Below are 26,204 nucleotides of genomic sequence, written 5' to 3'. Positions count from 1 at the left end.
CCAATTTTAGACCAATGCTAGCATTGGTCTAAAATGCTGTTCCATGTGCCCCTTTCCATAAATTATGCCACCCAAGTAGGAAGCAGTGTTTAGAAAGAGAGACCTCATGTGCTTGTATTAGATCTAAGGCACAGGGTTTGACCACTCATCCATAATGAACAAGCAAGGTCAACAACTGACTTCACTACCTAGCATACACACTGAGATAGTAGCAGTAGTTGGATCCAATATCCAAAGAGTTTGCTATTATTCCTAAGACTATAATCTTCATGACTCAACAAAGAGCAGTAACCAAACTTGGCTTACTAGGTTTTCATGTCTATAAGATAGCATTAAGCCTGAGACAACTTTCATTCTAAAGAGCAGCCCATTCTAAGGAGCAGTGGCTCAAGCGCTGGAATGCTTGTTTAGAATGTGTGAGGCTCTGGGTTCAACTTATAGTAACACACACACACACACAGAAAAACGGCAGTCTACTTCCTCAAAGGGCTATTCGATCTAGGAGAACTGTAGTTACTAGCCTACTTTTCTTCCCTTACTAAAACCAATCCTCATACATCTATCTTACTTGATGTCTTTTGGGAGGATAATCTTAACCCTCCCCAGACAGAAACCCTCTTGGTTTGTGATTCTCAAGGTCAGTAACTATACAACATAATTCCAATATTCTGGAGAGAAGAATGAGAAAGACATACCTTCAGGAAGACATCCAGGTCTATTACTCCCCGCCTCAAGGCTTCTCCCAGGTAAAAGATAGTATCTTCAATAGCATTTTCCTCTGCATACAAATTTAGGATCTGTTTATATAGCGGGGCTGTGGGAATGATAACTTCATCAATGTCATTGTTTTCAGATTGATTTTCCATTTTCTCCAGAGCAGAACTTAGTTCTTCATCCTTCTTTTTCAAAAGTTCTATGTTTTTATCAACTTCAGCCTGAAAACAGAATAGCCCATGAATAATGACATTATAATAATTTGCACATAATTCTCTCCTTGTCAGATACCCACAATTTAACTTCATAGAAAGAGCCTGGCTAAATAAAGCAGTATCTAAACAACTCAGGATGAGATTAATGTTTTCAGTAACACATTGGTCAGAGACACAAGAAAAGGTGTGATCTAATATGCTAAGTGAAAAGAGGGTAACTATGGAAATGCAGAACTTAGCACTGTCTGTGAAAGTGACAAGCTTCTCACTTAGCAGTAAAAGCTGATACTGCAAAGTAGGCCAGGAGTTTTCCCACATAAAATTTGTACGAGTTTGCCACTTTCTGAACTCTTGGAAGTAGCTACTAATGTGACACTCACTTTCTATATTCACTAGAGTAATTTTCCAGATTAATGTGCATATATGAATAACTTTCCCCAAAGTCTTCAAGCCTTTAATAACTACTCTTTTTATAAAAAATCCACACTTATAGCCAAGCACTGGTGGCTCACACCTGTAATCCTAGCTACTTAGGAGGTTGAGATCTGAGGATTGTGGTTCAAAGGCACAATCCAGAAGTGGACTGTGGCAGAGCATTAGCTTTTGACCAAAAAAAGCTCAAGGACAGTTCCCAGGCCCTGAGTCCAAACCCAGGACTGGCACACACTCTCATGTAAAATGCACATTTTTAGAACAAATTTGCCCTCACAGGTATGAAAAGTGGAGAGTGAAGCGGTGCTCAAATTATTCCTGATGCCTTTACGTCATCATCATTATACAGTTACAATCTTGATTAGTATACTGACTCTCCATAGCACAGCAATCTGCTACATGTGTCTGAAAAGCTAAGGATATTTATATAAAGTTCCAAAGACAACCTCAAAGTTTTCTGAATTATTAAATTAGAAAAGTTGGCTGAAGATACTTTTGAAAATGAAACAACATTTGCAAATAGAACTATTCTTTAAGTCTGCAATTCAGAGTTTGCAGATCTTTATCTTGACTTAGAACTATAAAATCTGTATCATCTAAATGGTCTAGCAATACCAAGTTCTGGTTCAAACATTTTCTCCTAAGGCCAAGGTGCAAGCAAAACACTCTAAATATCATTCACTCCCAGTCAAACCCCAAACATCAAATGGTACTCATCTTAAGTAAAGCAATATTTTAAAAAAATACACTTATTTTTAATGACAGAATCCTGGCTTCAAATTCAGGATCTTCTTCCCTCTTCCTCTGAAGTGCTGGAATTATTAATGACTTATGTGTTTAAGAAGTTATATTAAGGGGCTGGGAAGGTGGTTCAGTGGTAGAGTGCTTGCCTTGCATGCATGAGACCCTGAGTTCTATTCTTCAGCAGTACATAAGCAGAAAAAGCTGGAAGTGGTGCTAGGGATCAAGTGGAAGGGCGCCAGCCTTGAACTGAACAGCTGAGGGACAGCGCCCAGGCCCAGAGTTCAGGCTCAGGACTGGCAAAAAAAAAAAAGTTATATTCAAATGTCTAAAGCAGGGGTAGGAATATGGCTTAGTGGTAGAGTGCTTGCCTAGCATGCATGAAGCCCTGGTTCAATTCCTCAGTACCATATAAACAGAAAAAGCCAGAAGTGGTGCTGTGGCTCAAGTGGTAGAGTGCTAGCCTTGAGCAAAAGGAACTTGGGACAGTGCCCAGGCCCACAGTTCAAGGCCTAGGGCTGGGAAAAAAAAAAAGAGTTAAGAGAATTATAGGTGCTTTTCTTCTTTCTTTTTTTTCTGTGCTTAATTGGAGATAAGTCTCATGGACTTTCCTGCCCAGACTGGCTTTGAACTGTGATTCTCAGATCCTCACCTCCTGAGTAGCTAGGATTATAGGTATGAGCCACCAGCACCCTGCTCTCAAATCTTTAATAATATATATACTTAAGGCACATATGGGACATTTTGACATGGCTACAATTAAATCCAGAAATTGCATGTATTCAATAAATTACTTACCACTTCTTGATCTAAACGGTTGACCATTTCTTCCAGTTTTTGGTGACCCTTTTTGAGGTCTTCCTTTGTTCGTTTCAAGGCATTGAGCTCTGCCTGGGCACGGTCCATTTCCTCCTTCATTCGCCATCTCAGTTTGTCACTGACTGCTGAGATAAGAGAGGCTCTAATGGTGTCCTCGCTGATTGTGCCATCTCTGCTAGGACCTGCAGAGATTAAAGCAAAAAATTCATTCTTTTCTCAAGCTTTTGTATTTTTTTTTGTTTGTTTTTTGTTTTGGATCCGGTTGTGGGGCCTGAACTCTGGGCCTGGGCGCTGTCCCTCAGCTCTTCAGCTCAAGGCTAGCACTCTACCTCTTGAGCCACAGAGCCACTTCCGGCTTTTTTCTTTTAGCTTATGTGGTGCTGACGAATCGAACCTAGGGCCTCATGTATGCAAGGCAAGCGCTCTACCACTGAGCCACCTTCCCAGCCCCAAGCTTTTGTATTTTTATCATAACAATTTTAAGAAAAGGGACAAAATCCTAGAGAAGGAACAGGAGACGGGAAAATGGGGGAGAATAAAAGAAGGGATGACGTTCACCAAGAAGCATTCTACTTATAAGCTGACTTAAGGAATTATAACCCTTTTGTACAGCTACATCATGATCATGATCATCATGATCATCATGATCATCATCATCACAGTAAGCCAATACAGAAGGAAAAACAGAAGGAAAGAAAAACTATGTTAAATGGTGTAATTTATCATAAAAACATTAAAAATGCAAGCTAATTCTCTTTAAGAGATTATTAATTCATCTTTATACTCTTTTCTTATTTATAGCCCAAACAAGTACTGATTTTCTCAGGCTTGAGCCTATAGATTGCAATTACTCTTTTATCTTCAACAGATGGGGCAATAAATGTATATCAAACAGAACAGTTGATTCAAGTCCAGGCCATTTTCAGGCTTAAGCTGAAGGACATTGTGATGTCAGAGGTTAGTGGAAGGAAAAAAAAAAGGGCAGAGTTTCCTCAAAGTAACATACAGTAGCAAAGCTAACCCGTAAGACATTTACTTCACTCCCTAATTTAACACAAAGGGGTAGAAAAGGTGAACAAAAGAGTGTGACTTCTCAAACATTCAACACTAAATAAACTGACGTTTATTCTCAGATTACTTATTATCCTTTTTTATATGTCCTCTGCAGTGTTGTATATAATTTCCTTGGACATTCAGACCAAATGAACAAATCTTTCAGATATTTTCTCTCTTTTCTCCTTTCTTCTGTGTTGCTACTGGGGCTTGAACTCAGGGTCTTGTACTGTCATTTTTTTCATTCAGAGCTCTCAATCTACCACTTGGGTGAGTCACTCCTCCACGGCTAGCATTTTGCTGGTTAACTGACGATAAGCATTTCTCAGCTTGTCTGCCTAGGCTGATTCTGAACCTGGATTCTCAGATCTCAACTTCCTGAGCTGCTAGGATTACAAGTGTAAACTACACTTGCTTGGTAAAAAACATATTTTCTTTAATAAAATGATGGATACTCTACAATTATCAATGTTCTCCAGTGGTAGTCTGAAATTAGCAATATGTAAGTGGCACTTTGACTTTCAAAAGATATTTGATTATATAATACCACAAGGACATAAAATGTATACTTCGGGCAGGTGCAGCAGCTTACACCAGTAATCTCAGCTAAGTGGAGATGATATTGAGTTTTGAGGTCAGGTTGGTCAATAAGTTAGAAAGAGCTTGATCTCAACAAAAAAAATTTTGGGTATGATGACAGGTAGAAGCTGATCTAGTGATTTCCCTTTTTACTGCTGGATATGAAAGATATCTTCTCACAGAAAATGGACCTTATCTCATTCAACACTGGAGGTTCTCAAATTCTCAGGCACCACAGATTTTTTTTTTTAATTGTGAAAATACCGTACAGAGGGGTTACAATTACATGAGCAAGGTAATGAGTTCATTTCTTATCAAGCTTTGTTGCCTCCTCCTTTGTTTCCCCTTATCATTCCTGCCTTCCCATCCCTCCTCCACCTTTTTTTTGTTGTTGTTGTTGTTGTTTTTGGGCAGTCCTGGGGCTTGAACTCAGGGCCTGGCTCTGTCCCTGAGCCTATCTGTGCTCAAGGCTACTCTACCACTTGAGCCATAGTGCCACTTCCAGCTTGCTAGGCAAGCACTTTACCACTAAGCCACATTCCCAGCCCTACTACAGGTTTTCAAGGGAGTCTAGAGTTCTTTTTTTCCCCCCCTTTCACTATCTCATATCCACTACAGAAAAAATAAGGTTTTTTTAACTTGTACTTTCTTTTTGTAGCAGTTAAAAATAAATGTGGACAGTGTCTCTAGGGGCCAGGTCTTCCCAAGGAATGTCCAGCAGACCTGCTTTAAACTCAGAGAGAGTAGTCCAGTAGCTCCCAGTGTTTATGACCTTTCCCTACAGGATCTCCTTTCCTCCTAGCTAGAGATTCTAGCTAGAGAACTTTTGTGGATGGGGAGCTAAGAACAGTATCTGTCCTTTAGGATTCACATGAGAGGCTGGGAATACCCTGGGTTCAATTCCTCAGTACCACATAAACCAAAAAGGCTGAAGTGGTGCTGTGGCTCAAGTGGTTAGAGTGCTAGCCTTGAGCAAAAGAAACTCAGACAGGCCCTGAGTTCAAACCCCAGGACTTGTGATAAAAGAAAAAAAAAAGGATTCTCAAGAGGCAGTTAATACTTCCCATTGAATGTAAGTCCATTTAGCAGTACTTTCCAGGATTTGTTTCTAGTTTTATAAAAATATTTCAGATTAACTTCATATTTCTGAAAAATGTATTAACTCTTTCAGAGAGTCTGTTTATTGGAATTCAGAGCTGCAAAGACAGAGAGCTACCATATTTTTCCTGTAAAAACTGAGTTGATATTTTGTGTTGGTTGTGGGTATTGAACTCCCTGGATGCTGTCTCTGAGCTTTTCTGCTCAAGGCTTGTGCTCTACTACTTTGATCCACAGCAGCACTTTCAGTTTGGAGATATGAGTCTCGTGGACTTTCCTGCCTGGGTTGGCTCTGAACCCTGATCCTCGGATCTCAGCCGCCTTAGTAGGATTATAGGCATGAGCATTTTAACACTGATGATCTCTCTATACCAAAGTTTCCTAAGCATTCTTGTCAGCTAATGCCATCACCTCTAAGCTATTTCTTCCAATTTCTTACTGTTTTCCTCTGACACATCATCTCTTCTCCCACTCCTTGATTTATTCCCTCCCTACATACAATGAAGACAACAGAGGACTCCAGCAGCCTTCCTTGACTCCTGCTTTGTATTATCATTCATTCACTCTGGTATTTCTCACCTCTTTCTGCCACTCCTACTCTCAGTGAGCCTTTCCCCTTGTCCATTTCTTAATGTTTGCTTCATTTCTTAAAGCTGGCTTCATTCAAATTGTGCCAGTTTACTTGGACTGTTAACTCAAAGGCTAATCTGCTATATTCTAACCAAAATCTTCAATCCCTTGGATTCTTCTTAAAGCCCTAAAAGTAGATTTTTCCTATCTTTCTACAAAGGTCATAACCTTCAGAACATCTTCAAAGAATATTGAAATCATCAATGGGAGTCTTCTACTATATGTATTTTTTCCTTCTTTCTCTTTGCCTCAGAACAAGAACTCTTTCACTTATATGCCTAACTCCTCAAGGTTCAAAAGGACTATCTTTCTTAACATGAAAACTCCAGATCTCTTTGAAGTAGCAGATGCTTTTAAGATTCCATTTATCCTTCTTAATTCTTAGTCATCAAAGCACAATGACTCCTGGTTTCTGGTTATGCTCCAAAGTCAGTAAAAGAAAGATTCATTTATTAATTTCAATTCCTAGTCTCAAACCATAGATATGAAGTTTATTCATCCTAGTTTTTACTTCTTTTGACTTGAATTTAAGTCCAGTCTTATGCATCTTCAGTATAACCCACATATATTCTCAGTGGGAGTAATACTGTCACTAGTAACTACCCTAAAAGGGCTAAATGGTACTTAGGAGGTGAATTTTTTTTTAATGTATAAAACAGATATCTATACAAACATACAGCCTAAATGGATATAATATCTTGGTAGCCAATTAGGGTAAGTATCTAGAAAGGCTAGGAGAATATTATGAAAAAAAAAAGATTAACAAACTGCTGAAATCCTTCTATGACTTTGTTTTCCAGCCAGGTGTTTTTTTGCTACTTGTAAATTCATTTGTTGGTCTTGACTCCCTTATTCCAATCTCATTCTTAAATTTAAGATGTACATCTACTATACTTAAATCACCTGTGGAAAATAACTATGTTGAAGGCCTTGCAAAGCCTTGCCTTGCTCAAACTACCTGAAAGATTATCCTGTTCTTGTCCATAATCGCAACTACCTCTCCCAGCAACAAACTCTAAGCCATTCTAAACCAACAATTTAACAATACTCTTAAATTCCATCTCTCTACTGTGAAATTATAGGTAAAACTAATTTCCACCAATAATCTTTTCTTCGTTAATCATACCTTTTCAAGCAGTAGTGCAACTAGAACCTATTTTAACAATTCTTACTATATTTATTAGTTTAGGAACATTTTCCGTGGCTGAGTATGGTGATTTATGCCTGTAATCCTAGCTTCCAGAAAGATGAAGATAGAAGAATTACATTTCAAAGCTAGACCAGGCAAAAAGTTAGCAAGACACTAATACTTTTGAATTATATTAACAGTTTTATTATATTGTAATACTTTGTATTATGTAGTCTAAACGCTAAACTTGTGAATGGCAAGATGACGCTGAATGATTTCCTAAAATTAACAGAATGAGTCAGGTTCTAGGAGTCTAGCACAAAAGCAATCTCAGCACCTCAGATTGCTGTAGGTCCTTAGGATGTGTTTTTATGGAATCTTCCCTTCTCTTACCTTCTGTTGTAATTTAGAGGTAATTACTGCAATTGTTTATAAACATAAAAATTCTAAATGACAAAGTAGAATTAAACCAAATGAAAGTTCTAATCCACGTATCAGCAAACTGACTTCCTAACTTTCTTCCTTTGATGGGCTTTGATTGGAAGGGGTATTCATACATGAATATAAAGCATTTACCATTATTGATTTACACAGTATCACTGTTTTGCATTATTTAAATAATTCTCACTGTATATACAATTCATTGCTAAGCCTGAAGATACTGTTCCTGTCCCCAAAAGGATATTTATATTACTATCAAGGAATACTATGAGAATTCAGTCTTTCTGACTTGCTTTGATTTGCCTTTTTGCCAGGGAGGTGAAAATTGGTCTATGATTTGTTTCTCCAAACAAATCATTAAATCATCATTTTTTTTTTTTTTTTTTTACCAGTTATAGAGCTTGAACTTGGGGCGTGGGTGCTGTTCCTGAGTAATTTTGCTCAAGGCTAGTGCTCTACCATGTGGAGACATAGTGTCACTTCTGGTTTTGTGGTGGTTAACTGGAGATAAGAGTCTTATGGGCTTTCCTGCCTGGGCTGGCTTTGAATGCCAATCCTCAGATCTCAGTCCCACAAATAGCTAGGATTACAGGTGTAAGTCACTTGTGCCCAACTTATTAAATCTCTTCTATAATAACCTTCCCTTTTTTCCAAGTTCTTTTTTTTTTGTCGGTCGTGGGGCTTGAACTCTGGGCCTAGGTGCTGTCCCTCAGCTCTTCAGCTCAAGGCGAGCGCTCTACCACTTGAGCTACAGCGCCACTTCCGGTTTTCTGGTGGTTTTATTGGAGATAGGAGTCTCACGGTCTCTCCTGCCCGGGCTGGCTTTGAACTGAGATTCTCAGATCTCAGCCTCCTGAGTAGCTAGGATTACAGGCGTGAGCCACCAGCGCCCAGCATTTTTCCAAGTTCTATATGAACTTTATTTTACAATTAGCTCAAACCAATTTTTTTTTTTTTTTTGGCCGGTTGTGGGGCCTGAATTTTAGGCCTGGGCACTGTCCCACAGCTCTTCAGCTCAACCACTTTAGCCACAGTGCTACTTCCAGCCTTTTCTGTTTATGTGGTGCTGAGGAATCGAACCCAGGACCTCATGCATGCAAGGCAAGCACTCTACCACTGAGCCACCTTCCCAGCCCCAGCTCAAACCTATTTTAAGCTTAATAAGCAAGGATATTTCAGCACTTGCAGAACCTGAATAATAAAAGCAAATGCTTTAGTTACTTCTGAAGATTTCTACATTTTAGCTAGATTTTAAGTCACTTTCTATAACAACTTTCACTTCTGATATATAAAGTTTCCAACCTATTCTCCACTGAGGGGAGAGTCCCCAAATACAGGAATGGTGATCTTATCTCCAAAAAAAAAAAAAATTAATGGAAGTACCATTCATGACTATAGAAAGAATATGTCATCTATTCACATTTATTCATATACTAAACATACATAATAAAATATGTCAAAAAGTTGGTATATTTCATGAGAACCTTTCACAGACTTAACTGATTTAAAGAATTAACTATTCAAGCCAGATGCTGGTGGCTGATGCCTGTAATCCTAGCTACTCAGGAGACTGACATCTGAGAATCGTGGTTCAAAGTCAGCCTGGGCAGCCTGGGACTCTTATCTCCAACTAACCACCAAAACACTGGAAGTGCTGTGGCTCAAGTGATAGAGTGCTAGCCTTGAACTGAAGAGCTGAGGAGGGACAGTGCCTAGGTCCAGAGTTCAAGCCCATAACCAACCAAAAAAAAAAAAAAAAAATGAACTATTCAGTCATGTGAACAGGAGTTAGGCCAAATTGTAATGTCAGTTTTTTACAAGGTGATAATTTATGGGCTTGGAAGGTGGCTCATTGGTAGAGTGCTTGCCTTGCATGCATGAGGTACTGGGTTCAATTCCTCAGCACCACATAAGCAGAAAAAGCTGGAAGTGGTGCTGTGGCTCAAGTGGTAGAACGTTAGCCTTTAACTGAAGAGCTGAGGGACAGTGCCCAGGCCCAGAGTTCAGGCCCCATGACTGACCAAAAAAATAAGAATTTATGAAATCCTTAAAAGAAAGCAAAAAGGGACAATTTCTACCAAGAGTTTAGTTCAGAATTTAGGGCCTTCCTAAAAAATGATAAAAAGACTAATGAAGCTGGGCACAGCTTCTGGGTGGCTCACATCTGTAATCCTAGGTACTCAGGAGGCTGAGATCTGAGAATCGAGGTTCAAAACCAGCTTGGGCAGGAAAGTCCGTGAGACTCTCATCTCCAATAAACGAGTAGAAAACCGGAAGTGGTGCTGTGGCTCAAGCGGTAGAGCATTGGCCTTGAGCTGAAGAGCTGAGGGACAGAGCCAAAGCCCAGAGTTCAAGCCCCATGACTGACCAAAAAAAAAAAAAAAAAAAGACTAATGAAGATGGTATTTCATTAGTCTTCATTTTGAGAAGGATGCAGTAGGAATAGGAATAGGAATTTAAACTATTTAAAAGAACCTGTCTTATACAGGGTGCTGGTGGCTCACGCCTGTAATCCGAGATATGCAGGAGGCTGAGAACTGAGGATCATGGTTCAAAGACAGCCCAGGAAGGAAAGTCCCTGAGACTCTTATGTCCAATCAACCACCAGAAAATTGGAAATGGCACCGTAGCTCCAAGTGGTAAAGCACTAGCCTTGAGCGAAAAAGCTCAGGGATAGCTCCCAAAGGCTTTGAGTTCAAGCCCTATGACCAACCAAAACAAAACAAAACCACCAAACAACAACAACAAAACCCCCCACAATCTACATGAAGTTTTATTATGGTACTTAAAAGATGTGGAAAATCCTCCTTTAAGCAATTAGGTACCCAAATGATCAAATGATACAACAATGGTAAGACAATCACATACAACAGTAAAGTAATCCATTTATCTGTGTAGAAGATAACTGAGTCTAGATTTTCCAAAGACAAATATACCAATAAACCTTGTTAAATTTACTACTTTTAGTTAAATGGATCAAGTTATACCAATACTACATCCTTACTAACAACACATATTTCATCCTAGAATTTCCAGTTTGTATGCGTGCATGAGTGTGTGTGTGTCTCTGTGTGTGTGTCTGTGTGTTTGTATGTATGTGCGCGTGCTGGTTCTGGGGCTTGAACTTAGGGCCTAGGTGCTGTCCTTGAGTTTTTGTACTCAAGGCTGGCACTCTATCACTTGAACCATAGCTCCATTTTAGGCTTTTTGGTGGTTAATTGCAGATACGAATCTCATGGACTTTCCTGCCCTGGCTAGCTTTAAACTGCAATTCTCAGATCTCAGCTTCCTAAGTAGCTAGGATTACAAGCATGAGCCACCAGCACATGGCTTCCTAGTTTCCTTTATAAAATATTAATGGCAGTCTTCACAGAAGTAGAAAAGATAATCCTAAAATCCATTTGGAAATACAGAAGATGTCTACAGAGAAAATAATCCTCAGTGGGGAAATAAAACCCTACTGGCTTAAGGTATCACGGTCTGATTTCAAATTAAATTATAGAGCCACAGCGTCAAAACAATGTGGTGTTTGTTTTCATACAAACACACATAAACCAATGAATTGAAGAGAGGACCTAGAAATAAATCCCAGTATCTAAAGCCATTTGATTCTTGACAACAATGCCAAAAAACATGCTCTGTTATATGAATCATTCTTCAAGTTTTTGATTATAGGACTTGACTATTAAAGATTTTCCCTGAAGAATAAAGAATATTCTCAACTTTTGCATGGAATACAGGACTTGACTATTCTAAACTTTTCCAATGGAGGCTTGGGACTTTTCTAAAGTGTGGAAATAGAAGTGTTCAGAAGCACTTACCAACAGTGGTCACAGGAGGCTGGGAAGGGTACTGAGAGCTTGTTGTGGCAGGGTATGAGCCACCAGGTGGGTAAGGACAGCCCGGATAACCACTAAAAAACCAAAAACATGTTAAGATGACACAACATGAAAACATTTTTTAAAAATAATACATTAAGTTACTTTATTGTTATTATAGACGTGATGAAAGCACTTTAAAAAATCTCACCAGGAAGGTAGCTTGACATATACTCTTGTTATTGAACTTACTGATTATGATTAAATATATTTATTCAAGCAATGGTCTATGGAAATTCCAGTAGTGACTCTGAATTTAAAAATCAATGGTCCAATGTGGTTGCTTGTATTATTTAAGGATCACTGCATAGCAGAAAACTAAAATATTTCTAAGGACAAAAATCCCACTATCAAAAGCAATAAAACTTTTCTGAGAGAACTTTTCTGTCCTTATTCTTTAGTCTATAAGGAAATGACAATATTTTTTTTCTAGTCTCATTAGGAACCTCTGAATATTCAATCTGAAAACATTTTCATTTAAAAAACATTTCTTAAAAACATTTCTTCTAACTTTATTTCTTCTAACTTTATGGCATTCTGTGTCAACTATGTATTCATATCAAAGTCAGAATAACATTCTTTGTAAGTATTCTCCTTGAAGCTGGGCACTAGTGGCTCATGCCTATAATCCTAGCTGCTTTGGAGGCTAAGATCTGAAGATCAGGGTTCAAAGCCAGCCTGGGCAGGAAGTCTTTGAGACTTTTATCGCCAATAAACAACTCAGAAAATGCCAGAAGTGGCTCTGTGGCTGAAGTGGTAGAGTGCCCCAGCCCTGAGTTAAATCCCCAGAACTGGCAAAAAAGAAAAAGAAAAAGAAAAAAAGTATTTTACTATCTAACAAACCTCCTACCTGAAAATATCATTTCCAGTATTCCTGCAAATGCTTATTTTTTTCTAATACTGAACATCAGTGCTTACAATCTGCATTCTGGAAGATCACTTAAGTATTTTGAAGACTTTAAATACTAAATATTTCAGAGATTTTTTTTTGTCGGTTGTGGGGCTTGAACTCTGGGCCTGGGCGCTGTCCCTCAGCTCTTCAGCTCAAGGGGAGCGCTCCACTGCTTGAGCCACAGCGCCACTTCCGGTTTTCTAGTGGTTTATTGGAGATAAGAGTCTCACGGACTTTCCTGCCCAGCCTGGCTTTGAACTGCGATCCTCAGATCTCAGCCTCCTGAGTAGCTAGGATTACAGGCGTGAGCCACCAGCGCCCGGCCAAATACTAAATATTTCAAAACTAACGTTTTCCACACAAGTCTTTTCTTCTTTAAACTTTTTTTGGGGGCAGGGTGGGGCTAACTAGGCCTTAAATTGACAAGCACTCTGTAACTTAAGCTATACTCCATCCCTTTGTTGTATGTTATTTGTCAGGTAGAATTTTGAGTTTCTGCTGGAGTGAGCCATAAACTATGATTCTTCTAAATAGCTGGGAGTACAGCTGTGTACCACCCATGCCTGGCATATTAACTGAGGTAGGGGTCTTACTTTTAACCTGGGCTAGCCTCAGTTATTTTAATCTCTGCCTCTCAAGTAGATGAGATCAGAGTGCAGGCCACTCTGCCTAGCACAGATTAAATAGTCTTAATTTGTTCAATCATCCTTTGTAGGACATGATTTTTTTTTTTGGCTCTAATCACTTTCCTCTGAATGTGTATTAGTTTGTGTTTCTTTTATAATGCAGAAAAATAGCTAAGTTTGGCACTTGCCTGTAATCCCAGCTATTCAGGAGGCTGAGAAAGGAGGAGTGCAAGTTTGAACTTACTCTGGCTACCTAGCAAGGCATTGTCTCAGCAAAGGGAACAAAAAAAGAAAAACTGGATTACTAGCTACCTGTTAAACAAATAATAAGTTTTGATTACTCCTACTTTATCACTGTAAGGTCTATGACATTTACAATTCTGATCAACATGGATTCTAGCTGGGTTTAGACCTCCCAAGTAGGTAGGTCTGCATTATATACCTACTTATTTGGGAGGAGGAGACTGGGAGGACCATAGTTGGAGGCCAGCCTTGAGAGATACCCATCTCAATCTACAGCTGGATGCAGTTGTATACCTATCATCTTAGCTTCAAGGGAAGCATAACAGACCCAGGCCAGCCTGGTCATATATATGAGAACCTGTTCAAAATTAATGAAGGCAAAAAGGGCTTAAGTATGTATGACACAAGTGGTACAATGCCTGCCCAACAAGCATACTCCCTGAGTTCAACTCCAAGTACCACCAAAAACCAAACAACCCCTCCCCCCACAAAAAACCCCTCCCAAATCACAAAACAAAAACATGGCTTCTTTGTGTCCATTAAAATTACTGGTTAAAAAGAGCCAACCTATAGCCCTGGGCAAAAGCACTTTGAGTTATTGGTCAGTAATTCATTGCCAGTGTAGTGGTTCAAAGACTAACTGTATTACCAGCTCTCACTTGTCTACAACAAAATCCTGCTCATGACTTGTTGAAATTCTATGTGATCATGATATTTTCTCATCTACCAGTAAAGCAAAACAGAAGAGGCTTAAACAATTTTTTTTTTGTCGGTTGTGGGGCTTGAACTCTGGGCCTGGGCGCTGTCCCTCAGCTCTTCAGCTCAAGGCGAGCACTCTACCACTTGAGCTACAGCGCCACTTCCGGTTTTCTGGTGGTTTATTGGAGATAGGAGTCTCACGGTCTCTCCTGCCTGGGCTGGCTTTGAACCGCGATCCTCAGATCTCAGCCTCCTGAGTAGCTAGGATTACAGGCGTGAGCCACCAGCGCCTGGCTAGCTTAAACATTTTTGTTTCTAGTGGATGCATTCTAGAGGGCAATAAATTCAATTTTTGTTTCTAGTTTCTAGTAAGCTATGCTACCAAAAGAAATAGTATCAATTGTATTGAAATTTCTGAATCTACTTTTTTGAAAACTGAGATGATTTATTTTTTCCTTAGATTTCTTCCCATTCTGCCTACCTTTTCAAAGACAGTGTATAATCATTCTATTGAATTTTTCAGTAACTTGGTATAAGAAGGCTACAGATACTTGAGAGAAGTTTCTGTCTCTTGGTTTGTTCAATCTCTTTGGTGGTTGTTCTTTATGTTCAGAATCAGTGTATTTTTTGAGTGGAGGGGAGTGCTATTTTTATCTTTGTAGATTGTTAGGCAATTTGTCCTATGAAGCAAAAACTTCAATTTTTTTGTCTTTTTTGCCAGTCCTGGGACTTGAACTCAAGGCGTGGGCGCTGTCCCTGAGCTAGCACACTTATCACCTGAGCCACAGTGCCCTTTCCTGCTTTTTCTGTGTCTGTGGTGCTGAGGAATCAGGGCTTCATGCATATAGGTAAGCACTCTACCAAGTTAAGCCATCTTCCCAGCCCTCAATTTTTTTTTTTTCTCCTTTCAGTTGCAGGGCTTGAATTCAAGGCCCAGGTGCTGACCCTGAGCTCCTTTTGATCAAGGCTAGTGCTCTACCACTTTTGAGCCACAGCTCTACTTTTTGGTGTTTTTTGGGGGGTCTGGTCGTGGGGCCTGAACTCTGGGCCTGGGCGCTGTCCCTCAGCTCTTCAGCTCAAGGCTACCGCTCTACCACTTGAGCCATAGCACCACTTCTGGCTTTTTTTCTTTTTGCTTATGTGGTGCTCAGGAATCGAACACAGGGCCTCAGGCATGCAAGGCAAGCTCTCTACCACTGAGCCACCTTCCCAGCCCTACTTTTTGTTTTCTGAGTGATTAATTTGGAGGTAAGAGCCTCAAGGGGGAATTTTCTGCCTGGACTGGCTTCAAACAGAGGTCCTCAGATCTCAGCCTCCTGAGTAGCTAGGATTAAAGGCTCTTTAAGTTAAAAACAATTTTTTTCAACACTCACATTATTCCTTTCTTTTTATCCCTTCAAAATTTTTATTATTTTATTATTTTCATTATATTTAAGGCATTGGGATCCAAATTCAACTCTTTTTCAAGATGTTAATAATCAGACAAGATCTCTGTAAATAATACTGATATAATAAGAAAGGAAGTTCAGCAGATGAGTTGGACACCCTTATCTCCAAATACATGACACTTTTGTGTCTAATTAACCACCAAAAATCTGGAAGTGGAGCTGTGGCTTGGGTTGTAGAGTGCTAGGCTTGAGCATGGAAAAATAAAAAGTTTAGCAAATAGATAGAAGAAAAGCAGTACTAGATAGAAGGGTTTAGGTTAGGTAAGGTTTGGGAGGTCTTAAATGCTTACAAAAGCTGAATCTTTATTATTTCTTCAATTTTCCTACTCAATTCTATATTTGATAGCAGTTTTGTAATAATCTTTTTTGTTTGTGTCCATCCTTGGGCTTGAGCTCAGGCATGGCTGCTGTCCCTAAATCTTTTGCTCAAGGGTAGCAATATGAGATACTAGGGATTGAACTCAGGGCCTCAAACTTGCTAGCTACACCTCCATCTCCTAATCTTATTTTTATTTACTTTTATTTAATTTTTTTGGGGTCCGGTCGTGGGGCCTGAACTCTGGGCCTGGGCGCTGTCCCTCAGCTCTTCAGCTCAAGGCTAGCGCTCTACCACTTGAGCCACAGCGCCACTTCCAGCTTTTTTCTTTTTGCTTATGTGGTGCTGAGGAATCGAACCCAGGGCCTCAGGCATGCAAGGCAAGCACTCTACCACTGAGCCACCCTCCCAGCCCATCCTAATCTTATTTTAATGCCCTCATTAGTGATCATTATTTTGATTCAAAACCAAACACAAAATTGCTGATATAATTACTAAAAAGATAAATCTTCTTTACCTGGGATTAGGAGGGTATCCAGAGGGGTAAGCAGAGATTCCACTTGGCATGCTTGGCATGTAGGAGGCTAAAAACAATTTTTAATATTTTAAAATAATACAATACATGCTGTAATAAAGACTACTGAATAAAATATGTATCATGTTAAACCACAGCAAATTTTCACAGCAAAATTTGAGGGTAAGATTTAGATCTCACCCTCAAAACAACAAACATCTGGCCAACATTACTTTTTTATTTCATGGAATATTTTGAAATCAGAATTCTCAAATCATTAAATATGAGCAACAATACTCATGATAATCCCAACAAGAAACAACCAGCAAACAGGCTAAACTGCTCATCTCTACAAGCTCTCAAGGAATCTATAAATTGAGACGAGTTATTTCAATTTGTAAATTAGAAAAAGGTAATTTTGGCTTCATTTGGTTTAAGATCAGAGATCAGTGATCTCTTTACTGTACTTAAGAAATCTTGTTTTACTGTACTGGCCTAGGGCTTGAAATCAGGGATTGGGCATTATCCCGAGTCACAGCTCTACTTTTGGCTTTTTGGTGCTTAACTGGAGTTTAGAATCTCATAGTTTCCACCTTGGGCTAGCTTCAAACTAAGAGCCTCAGATCTCAGCCTCCTGAGTAGCTAGGATTACAGGTGTGAGCCACAGGTGCCAAGCCTTAAGAAATCTTTTGATGTTTCTTTTATGACTATGTTGACCAATTAGCACAGCTGTTTTTGTTGGTTTGAGAAATATAAAAGACTTCAAATTATCATGAGAAGTCGAACACAAAATTTACATTCATATTTATCTAGACTGACTATAAATAAAATCTTGGGAAACCATGGAAAAAAAGGTAAAATCTAGCAATCTTAAACAATGCTTTATACATTTTTTTCAAGACAGCATTAGTGGCATAGAACTAAGTTTATTAATGATGCCAAGAGGATAATTAACACGGAAGAAGAAAAGGTAATTTGCCTCAACTAAAAATGATTTAGTCTCAAAATTAATTTTTCTTAAGTGAAACTTTTCTCATCGAATTAGCCCTTGAGGCAATAAATATTCTAGTGCCTTTTATGTGACAGAAATGAGAAATTTTATGGAGAGAGAAAAGAGAATAAAACAATGAACTCCTGGCTTCAAGTTGCTTAGATTCAGTTGAAGTGACAAAGAATGATTATATTGTGTTCTATGATATATTAAGTGTGAAGATTGGAAAAGTACAGAGTGCTATATTTGGGACCATCCAGAAACAGGCTCTAATGTAAATTTAGGAGATAGGGCAAATAAAAGGGATCAAGTACCAGGAATAATGCAGGAAGCTTGAAGGTGAGAAACATTAAGATTTCAAAGAACCAACTTTTAGAGAATATAAATGGGTTTGAGAAGTATGCTGGGCTCCTATCTAGAAGGGTCTTTTACTAGTTGCAGAATATACATAATTTCCAAGTGTCAGTGTTCACAGTCTTGTTAGGATGATTCAATATAGATTTTTAAAAGTCAAAAAAAGCAAGGATGATATTAAATATTTCAGAAATTTAAAGAAGTTTTTGAAAATATCACAGTAGCTAGATCATTTTTCTGCCACAAAGCACAGCTGACCATTTGTGTGTGTGTGTGTGTGTATGTGTGTATGTACACATGCGTGTGTATGCGCATGCAGTAGCATTTGGGGTTGAATTCAGGGCCTTGCACTTTTGCTTTACTTCAGTGCTGGTGCTTTACCACTTGAACTACATCTCCATCTCTACAAATACCTTTTTCAAAAGATAAGGACACTACTAAGTGTCAACAATAGACAACCACTCCTATAAATACAGACTACCATCTCATAGTGGTTTGCAACTTCATTTAAGTACAAGCAATTTTCCTTTTCTGAAGTTCTAAAAAGCTAATAATTGAACTAAAGCCTTCAAGATTCAACTTTTAGAAATAAGTATCATTTAAATCCCAGACAGCAAAGAACTAGATACCAGGTTAATTTTAGAGCCATAATAAAATGGGGTACCAATATATATAATACATGGGGTAACTGTGATAATATGAAGTCCTTAGTTGTGACTTATAGTTACCACTCAACAAATGCATAATCATTACTGTTGTCAAAAATTGGAGTTTGACTATACTATAGTGCTGATGTCTCCTTCTTCCTCATGGTCTGACCATGCTGCTCAGGCTATCTTTGAACTTCTGTGATCTTCCTGAATCTTGAGTAGCAGAAACTACAGGCAGACACATCATGCTTGGCTATAACACTGTTAGATTTTTCTATTTTTTAAAATTCTTACTTCGTGCTATTGATGGGGCTTGAATGCAGTGGCTGGGTGTTGTCCTTGAATTATTTTGTTCAAGGGTAGTAGCACTTTATCACTTGAGCCATAGCTCCAATTCCACCTTTTTGATAGGTAACCGGAGATAAGAGTCTCACAGACTTTCCTACCCTGGCTAGCTCTGAACCATGATCCTCATATCTAGCTTCCTGAGATTACAGGATTACAGGCCTGTAGCATCAGTGCCTAGCATAACCCAGGTTTTAATGAGACACCTAGCAAATTAAAAGCCATCCTAGAAGAAATTAAAGGATATTTTGAGCAATGATGATACTAAAAGAAGTGTATAATATTTATTTGAATATGTATCCAAATTTCTTGGCTATTTTTTTGTACGTGTGAGGGGAGGATAGAATTCAGATCTTTATTTCTTTATAGTAAAAAAAATATTAATGCTAAGAACCACTCACGAGACTAAAATGTGAGGATTATGGTTCAAAAATCAACCAAGCTGAAAGGCTGGAGATTCTATCTCCACTTAACTAGTAAAAATGCTGAACCGGCGATGTGGCTCAAGTGGAAGAGTGCCAGCTGTGAGCAAGAACGATGAGTGTGAGGCTCTTAATTTCAAGCCCTGGTACTGGGACCAAAAAGAAAAAAAATGATGATGATGATTTATACTGCATAAATGTATAAAATGTATTAAAACTGGAATGAACTAATAAACTGGTCTCTAGTAATTTTACTTAAATTAAGCAGTAACCTGCTTGTAGTGAGTGAGCTGGAATCTGTGAGACTCTTATCTCCAACTAACCACCAAAAAGCTGGAAGTAGAGTTGTGGATCAAGTGGTAGAGAGCCAATCTTGAGGGGAAAAAGCTAAGGCACAGAGACCAGGCCCTGAGTTCAAGCCCCAGTACTTGCACCAAAACAACAACAACAACAAAAAACTGCAATAGTGAACATAGTGTACACTCTTTCTAAATACTGAAATTCCAATGTCAAGGAAAATCCGCAAAGTTAAGGGAACAAAAGCATTGCTTAGACTACCTAAATGTCTGAAAAGGGTTACTGGTTATGTTATATGAGCAAATAAATAACAATAAGATTAGGAAATATTTGGTACTTCAAAATCAAATAAGCAATACTGTGTACTCTTGGGTACTATAGTCAACAGTATTTTAAAAAGATGAGAGCAAATTTCTGATCCAAAATAATCACTATTAACAGGTGGGATGTGGATCTGAAAACCAAGGAAAAGGGAGAAATAGGTTTGAAGCGTTGTGTTAAGATTCCCATTCTGCTTATATCAAGATGCTCTTCAAGAAAGATTAGAAAGGAATAGGATAGGATGATTTTTCATAAGAAAATGAAAGCTCACATAATTTATGTTAAAACTTAAATAATGCCTCTAGTACCAGTACATGAAGCAGAGGGCAGGAGGATTACAAGTTTTGAGGCTAGGCTCAGCTACATGGTAAGTTCAAGGCCAGCCTGAGCTGCAATAGCAAAAAACAAAACAACAGTAACAACAAAAAACAAAGCTCAGTTATATTAATAAATAATGTTCATCAAAAACAGACAGACAAAACAAACCACAGGTGAAAACACAAAGAAATACAAATTTAGTAAAGTCAAAACAATTAAGTACAACCAATTCCCAACTGTTCAGAGTATTTTTAAAGTATCAGTTAAGAATTGTTTACATTAATGGACTGTAGGGATAATAAATACCAATCAGAGAACTGACACAATCTCAATGTCCCCATCTTCCACACATTGTAAAATCATGAATTGACTGTACTAAAGAGAAAACAGCTGAGAGCTAGATGTCCAATTGTGTATACCCAGAATAGCTGAATATGAATGATTCAATTAACCTTATACCTAATTCTTATGTACAATATTGATCATGGAGGTTCAAAAAGAAAAGACAGGCTACCTTTCATGTTATATTGCTTCCAAGCTAGTCAAGTAAGGCTATTCTATGGCATGCATAATTTAAAAATTCTAGCTCTATTTCAGCATTTTCTCCTCTATCTTGGAATTCAGCAGATCCACACATAGATTTCTACCCACAAACAGAAGCCCAAATGGCAGTCTTTGGTAGGAATCTGTACATGCAGATGTGGGGCTTCAGCATACTTCCCCAAATTCCACTAACTTGACAAGCTAAAAAGCAAAGTGCAGTTATTAAAAATTTTTATAAGGCTGTTTTCTTTTGTTTATGTTTTAAAATCGAATCTCAATTTTACTTACTATTTGGTGGCCCTGTAGCCTGATATGGTGGATATGACGCTGAAATAGTAGGACGAGAGAAGACTGGAGGTTCCTCTCCAAATACCACAATCATGACCTGAATAAGCCCCAACAAATCTGACTGTGGCTAAAAAAGAAAAACATATAAATGTCAGCTCAAGTCATTTTCCAGTAAAAAAGAAAATTCTGGCCATTTATCACCAGTTTTTAACTCAGTTTGACAGTTTTCTAAGGTCTCAATCATAAAAATTTTATTTAATCTTATTTTAATAAAGGCAGGTGCTTTTTAATCATTATTTGTATATTTGTGCGAGGCCTCGTTTCATGTATGTAAAAACAGTATGCTAAACAGAATTATTCTTCATCTGAGTCCACAGACCTAACTAAAACTTTTAACTGTCAATGGACAATTTAAGTGTAATGACATAAATTCAGAAATGAATATAAGCAGTGATCACAATGTGATTTAAAATTTTAAAAAAGCAATCTTATTACTTTGAAAACACATAGGAGTCTTTCTTTGTTTCTGTTGTTTGAGACAGGTCTGTCTTATAATTTGAACTTATAATTTTCCTACCTCAGCCTCCCAAGTCCTCAGATTACAAGCATGAGTCACCATGCCCAGCTAAAACTTTTTTTTTGGTCGGTTGTAGGGCCTGAACTCTGGGCCTGGGTGCTGTCCCTGAGCATTTTAGGTCAAGTTAGTGCTCTACCACTTGAGCCACAGCACCACTTCTGGCTTTTTCTGCTTATGTGGTGCTAAGGAATCGAACCTAGGGCCTCATGCATTGAAGGCAAACACTCTATTACAGAGCCACCTTCCCAACCCCAGCTAAAACTCTTAAAATTTATTTTTATTTAAGGTAGTATTAAGAACTCTGGATTATGGGTAGACTCTAGCTTAAAATTGTTGGGGTATAGAACAAAAGATGGAAATTGTCAAAGAATCTTTCCTTCCTTTAACAGTTACAAAGACAGTGTTGTTTTTTCCTCTCAAATATTTACTAACCCCTATTTAAGGTAAACTATGTTGGGCAATGTTACTCAAACTGACTTATTTGATGGCCCTATTCTTAGTCTTAATCTAGTTTTTTTGTGCATTCCTAATCTCACTGAGTTCTTCTATGAACTCATCAATTTCCTCCAACCCCCCAACTCCCCACCTCCTTCAGTCGTGGGGCTTGAACTCTGGGCCTAGGCACTGTCCCTGAGCTCTTCAGCTCAAGGAGAGCACTCTACCATTTGAGCCACAGCACCACTTCCAGTTTTCTGGTGGTTAATTGGAGATAAGAGTCTCATGGACTTTCCTGCATGGGCTGGCAACTGTGATCCTCAGATCTCCGCTTCCTTAGTAGCTAGGAGTGAGCCATTGCCCGGCTGAACTCATCAGTTTCTAAAACAGTAGTCATCTTTTTGTTGTTGGTTGTGGAGCTTGAACTCTGGGCCTGGGTACTGTCTCTAAACTCTTTAGCTCGAGGCTAACCCTTCTATCACTTGAGTCACCGTGCCACTTCCTATCTTCTGGTGGTTAATTGGAGATAAGAGTCTTATGGACTTTTCCTGCCTGGGCTGGCTTTGAACTGTGGTCCTCAGATCTCAGCCTCTTGAGTAGCTAGGATTACAGGCTTAAGCCACCTTGGCAGCAGTAGTCATCTTAATCCTATTAATACTCACGTGTTTCCATTCATGTAGATAAGGAAGATATATTTTCCCATTTGCATCAACATGCTTTCCTGTTTTAATAGTCATTGAAATAGTAGGCTTAACAAAACAGATAGGGGGGTTATATGGGTATGTGTCCAGCAGCCATAGGCATATTGGGATATTATATGTATTACCTGAGAGAGAAGGAGAAACTTGTTACTTTATTTTTGCTATTTTTCAATAGCTTATTAGGTAACAAAGAGACAATAATATACATACATACATATAGCAACAAAACTTTCATTTCAAAGCAGTTTAAGACTAGTTTCTCAAATTCTCATTTCACAAAATATATCAGTAGAATGAAGGCACTAAACTGATTACTATTTTCCCAGCATCTGCCTGCTGCTGTAAAACAGTCTTCACAAATTATCCTTTTTTAACTTCCATTTTTTAGTGTTTACTTATTTTTTAATAGTGTTGCTAGGGTTTGAACTCAGTGACTCCCTCTCGAGCCATTCTTTTGACCAAATGACTTTTTGCTACATATGTCATTTCAGTTAAGGCTTGCTTTGGGGGTTGGGGATTTGGAAATAAGAGGATAAATGTAACTTAAAGCACTATTATCAGAGATTAAAAACTTGATATTCCCTTTCTGAAATATAAAATCCAGTTCAACAATCAGATACTAACTGGTGTCTACAATGTGGTCAGCCACCAGTGCCTGGCTTAAGCAGCTTCTTTATGAAGCTGAATGTTTCCTTATCATTGTAAGCATCCCAGCAGAAGGTGGTGGACTGGATATCAGCGACAGATTATCATCAGCATTATTACCAACAGCATAACCATAAATAGCTACTTTTATTGTCTGCTTATTATATACCACATTGTGCTTCAAGTTTTTTCCATCTATCACTTACTGGCTGCCTGGACTGGCTTTGGAAACTGTGATCCTCAGACCTCATTCAGCCTCCTGAGTAGCTAGGATTACAGATGTGAGACACCAGTACCTGGCTATATATATTATTGATGAATTCTCAGTTAGCCTGAGTTGGGTACTATTATTAGTTAGGAATTATTATTCAAATATATAAAAGTGTGTCTTGACCACTATACCACATAAGTTCCCACGGATGGGAAAACTTGAATGGTGTGAGAGGTTGAACTAGAAGTTATTTAAGATCATATTTTGGTTTTAATACTCTCTGACTTTTCAAAACATTCAATTTTTCTAATGCAAATAAGCATTTATTAGCTACTATATCCTAGTAAAGGTGGGTTTTTTCTTTCCCCTTTTTTTTTTCATTGTGCTGAGGATCGTTCGATAACCCAGGGCCTTGTGCATGCTAGGTGCATTAATAGATCAGGAAGGTTTTAAGCAGCTGAAAATGTGAGACTTTGCTGCCAAATGAAGATGACTTAGGACAGAACTATTATTAAAACCATGAAATGGTAGGTTGAATTTACTTAGAACCCTTCGATAATATAGTATGTCATCAAATATAACTACATTAGAACATAAATAAGTTGTTTACCTCTGTAAGGCACAGGAATTGTTCCAGTGAGGTTCATTAGTTCTCTGGAACTGCCATCATTAAAAACTGAAAGAAAAAAACAAAGATTTAATTACAAGCTTTTTTCTTTTTGGTCGGTTGTGGGGCTTGAACTCTAGGACTGGGCGCTGTCGCTGAGCTCTTCAGCTCAAGGTGAGTGCTCTAACATTTGAGCCACAGCATTTCTGGTGGTTTATTGAAGACAAGAGTTTCACAGAATTTCCTGCTTGGGCTGGCTTTGTACCATCATCCTCAGATCTCAGCCTCCTGAGTAGCTAGAATTACAGGCATGAGCCAGCTTACAAGCATTTTTGTAGAAACACTTTAAGCTTTTTTGTTGTTCTTTTCACAAACATTGGTTAAATGTACTAGTATCCTTGAAAAGGACTAACTTGTTAATGTACCACCTTCTTTGTATAACAAAGAATTCTTTGTTGATTGTATCTATGGACCAGCTCAATAATATAAAGAAAGAATGCTTTGGTCAATTTATAAAAATGGAGGTGAATGCTATGGTTCCAGTTCCAGTAAATATTAGCTTTTGATATCCAACTAACATAATTCTAAAACTATTTAAAAATCACTGTTAATGCAGAGGGTGTAACTGAAGGGTAGAACAGTTGCCTAGCATCCTTGAGACCCTGGTTTGATCCCTACCACCAAAACAAGATAATTTGATATTATTGGGAGGTGGCATAAGCTAACAAGTAGATCTAGTTCAAAGGGGGTTATAGAGAGTGCTCCTCAAAAAGGTATATCTTGTCTCTAGCCCCTTTTCTCTCTCTGCTTCCTGGCTACCATAAAGTAAGCAATTTTCCTCTGCTAAGCCCTTCTGTCATGATGTTCTGCCTCACCACTGGCCCGTAGTCAATGTAATCCAAAACCATGAAACTTCTGAAACTGTGAGCCAAGAGAAATGTTTCCTCATTTAGGATAATTTTCTCAGGTATCTGTCACAGCAATGGAAAGCTAACAGACTTAATGCACAGTGAACACACAAAAAACTAGTTAGGCCAGGAAGAGGGACTCATGCCTGTCACTCCAGGTGTATGTGGAGATTGGGAGCATCAGTGCTCTAGGCCAGTTCTGTCAAAAAGTTCATGAGAACCTATTTCTACCAATAAAAACTTGGGTACTCCAGTCATCTTAGCTATGTTGATGCATAAATAGGAGAACCACAGTCCAGGCCAGCCTGGACATAAATGGGAGACCCTATTAGAAAAATAACTAAAGCTTATCTGCCTATCAAGCACAAAGTCTCAAGGCCAAACTCTATTACCACCAAACAGCTCTCTACATCGCTGATATTAGTTCTCTTACAAATTCTTTTGTTGGCAACTGTAAGGGTCCTTCCCCCCAGTCCTGGGCCCTATCCTTGAGCTCCTTTTGCTCAAGTCTAGTGCTCTACAACTTTTAACTTTGAGCACAGTGCCACTTCTGGTTTTCTGGAGGTTAATTGGAGACAAGAGTCTCATGGACTTTCCTGCCTGGGCTGTCTGTGAACTGCGATCCTCAGATCTCAGCCTCTAGAGTAGTAGTAAAATCAATTTCTATTTATTTTATGTATTTAAAAATAAAGACATCTTATATAAATTTAGGATTTTATTTACTCTAAAAGTATTTCGATCTTTTAAAATTTTTGTCTGGGAAGTGCTCTTATTCTACTTGTTAGCTCACAGCTGGTGTTCTGCTTCTTGAGCCATGCCTCCAGTCCATCATTTTGATGGTTAATAGAAGACAGAGTCTCACTGACTTTTTTGCCAAGGCTGGCTTCAAATCATGATCTTCTTATCTCAGCCTTTTCCACCAGCACTCATCTTAATTTTGTTTTAATTAAACAAATTAAACTTCCCTCTTCAACATTTTTCACTAGATGTCTAAGGATAAAATTGAGTAACAAGGAACTGAAAGATCTTTAAAACTTCCTCCTGCAAATGTATAATCCATGTGAATCCCTGGGTTTTACATTAAAACCACAAAACAGAAATAAACTCCTTCATAGGTTTACACT

The 26,204-nt window shown here is 38.5% G+C and overlaps 1 protein-coding gene across 1 annotated transcript in view; it reads right to left on the bottom strand.

Moving 5' to 3' along the window:
- Tsg101 (tumor susceptibility 101) overlaps positions 1-26,204 on the bottom strand; it is a 30,412-nt gene that overhangs the window by 798 nt on the left and 3,410 nt on the right. The window contains exons 3-9 of the mRNA XM_042691385.1: positions 24,176-24,241; positions 22,671-22,834; positions 20,997-21,123; positions 16,471-16,537; positions 11,673-11,764; positions 2,901-3,103; positions 696-935 (exon numbers count right to left, since the gene is read on the bottom strand). Coding sequence (XP_042547319.1) covers positions 696-935; positions 2,901-3,103; positions 11,673-11,764; positions 16,471-16,537; positions 20,997-21,123; positions 22,671-22,834; positions 24,176-24,241 — 959 coding nt within the window. The remainder of the gene's footprint in view (positions 1-695; positions 936-2,900; positions 3,104-11,672; positions 11,765-16,470; positions 16,538-20,996; positions 21,124-22,670; positions 22,835-24,175; positions 24,242-26,204) is intronic.

The sequence above is a fragment of the Dipodomys spectabilis genome, unplaced genomic scaffold (assembly GCF_019054845.1).
Source record: "Dipodomys spectabilis isolate Male_0828 unplaced genomic scaffold, ASM1905484v1 ptg000145l, whole genome shotgun sequence".
NCBI classification, from domain to species: Eukaryota; Metazoa; Chordata; class Mammalia; order Rodentia; family Heteromyidae; genus Dipodomys; species Dipodomys spectabilis.
This window is presented reverse-complemented; position numbering and strand designations above follow the sequence as displayed.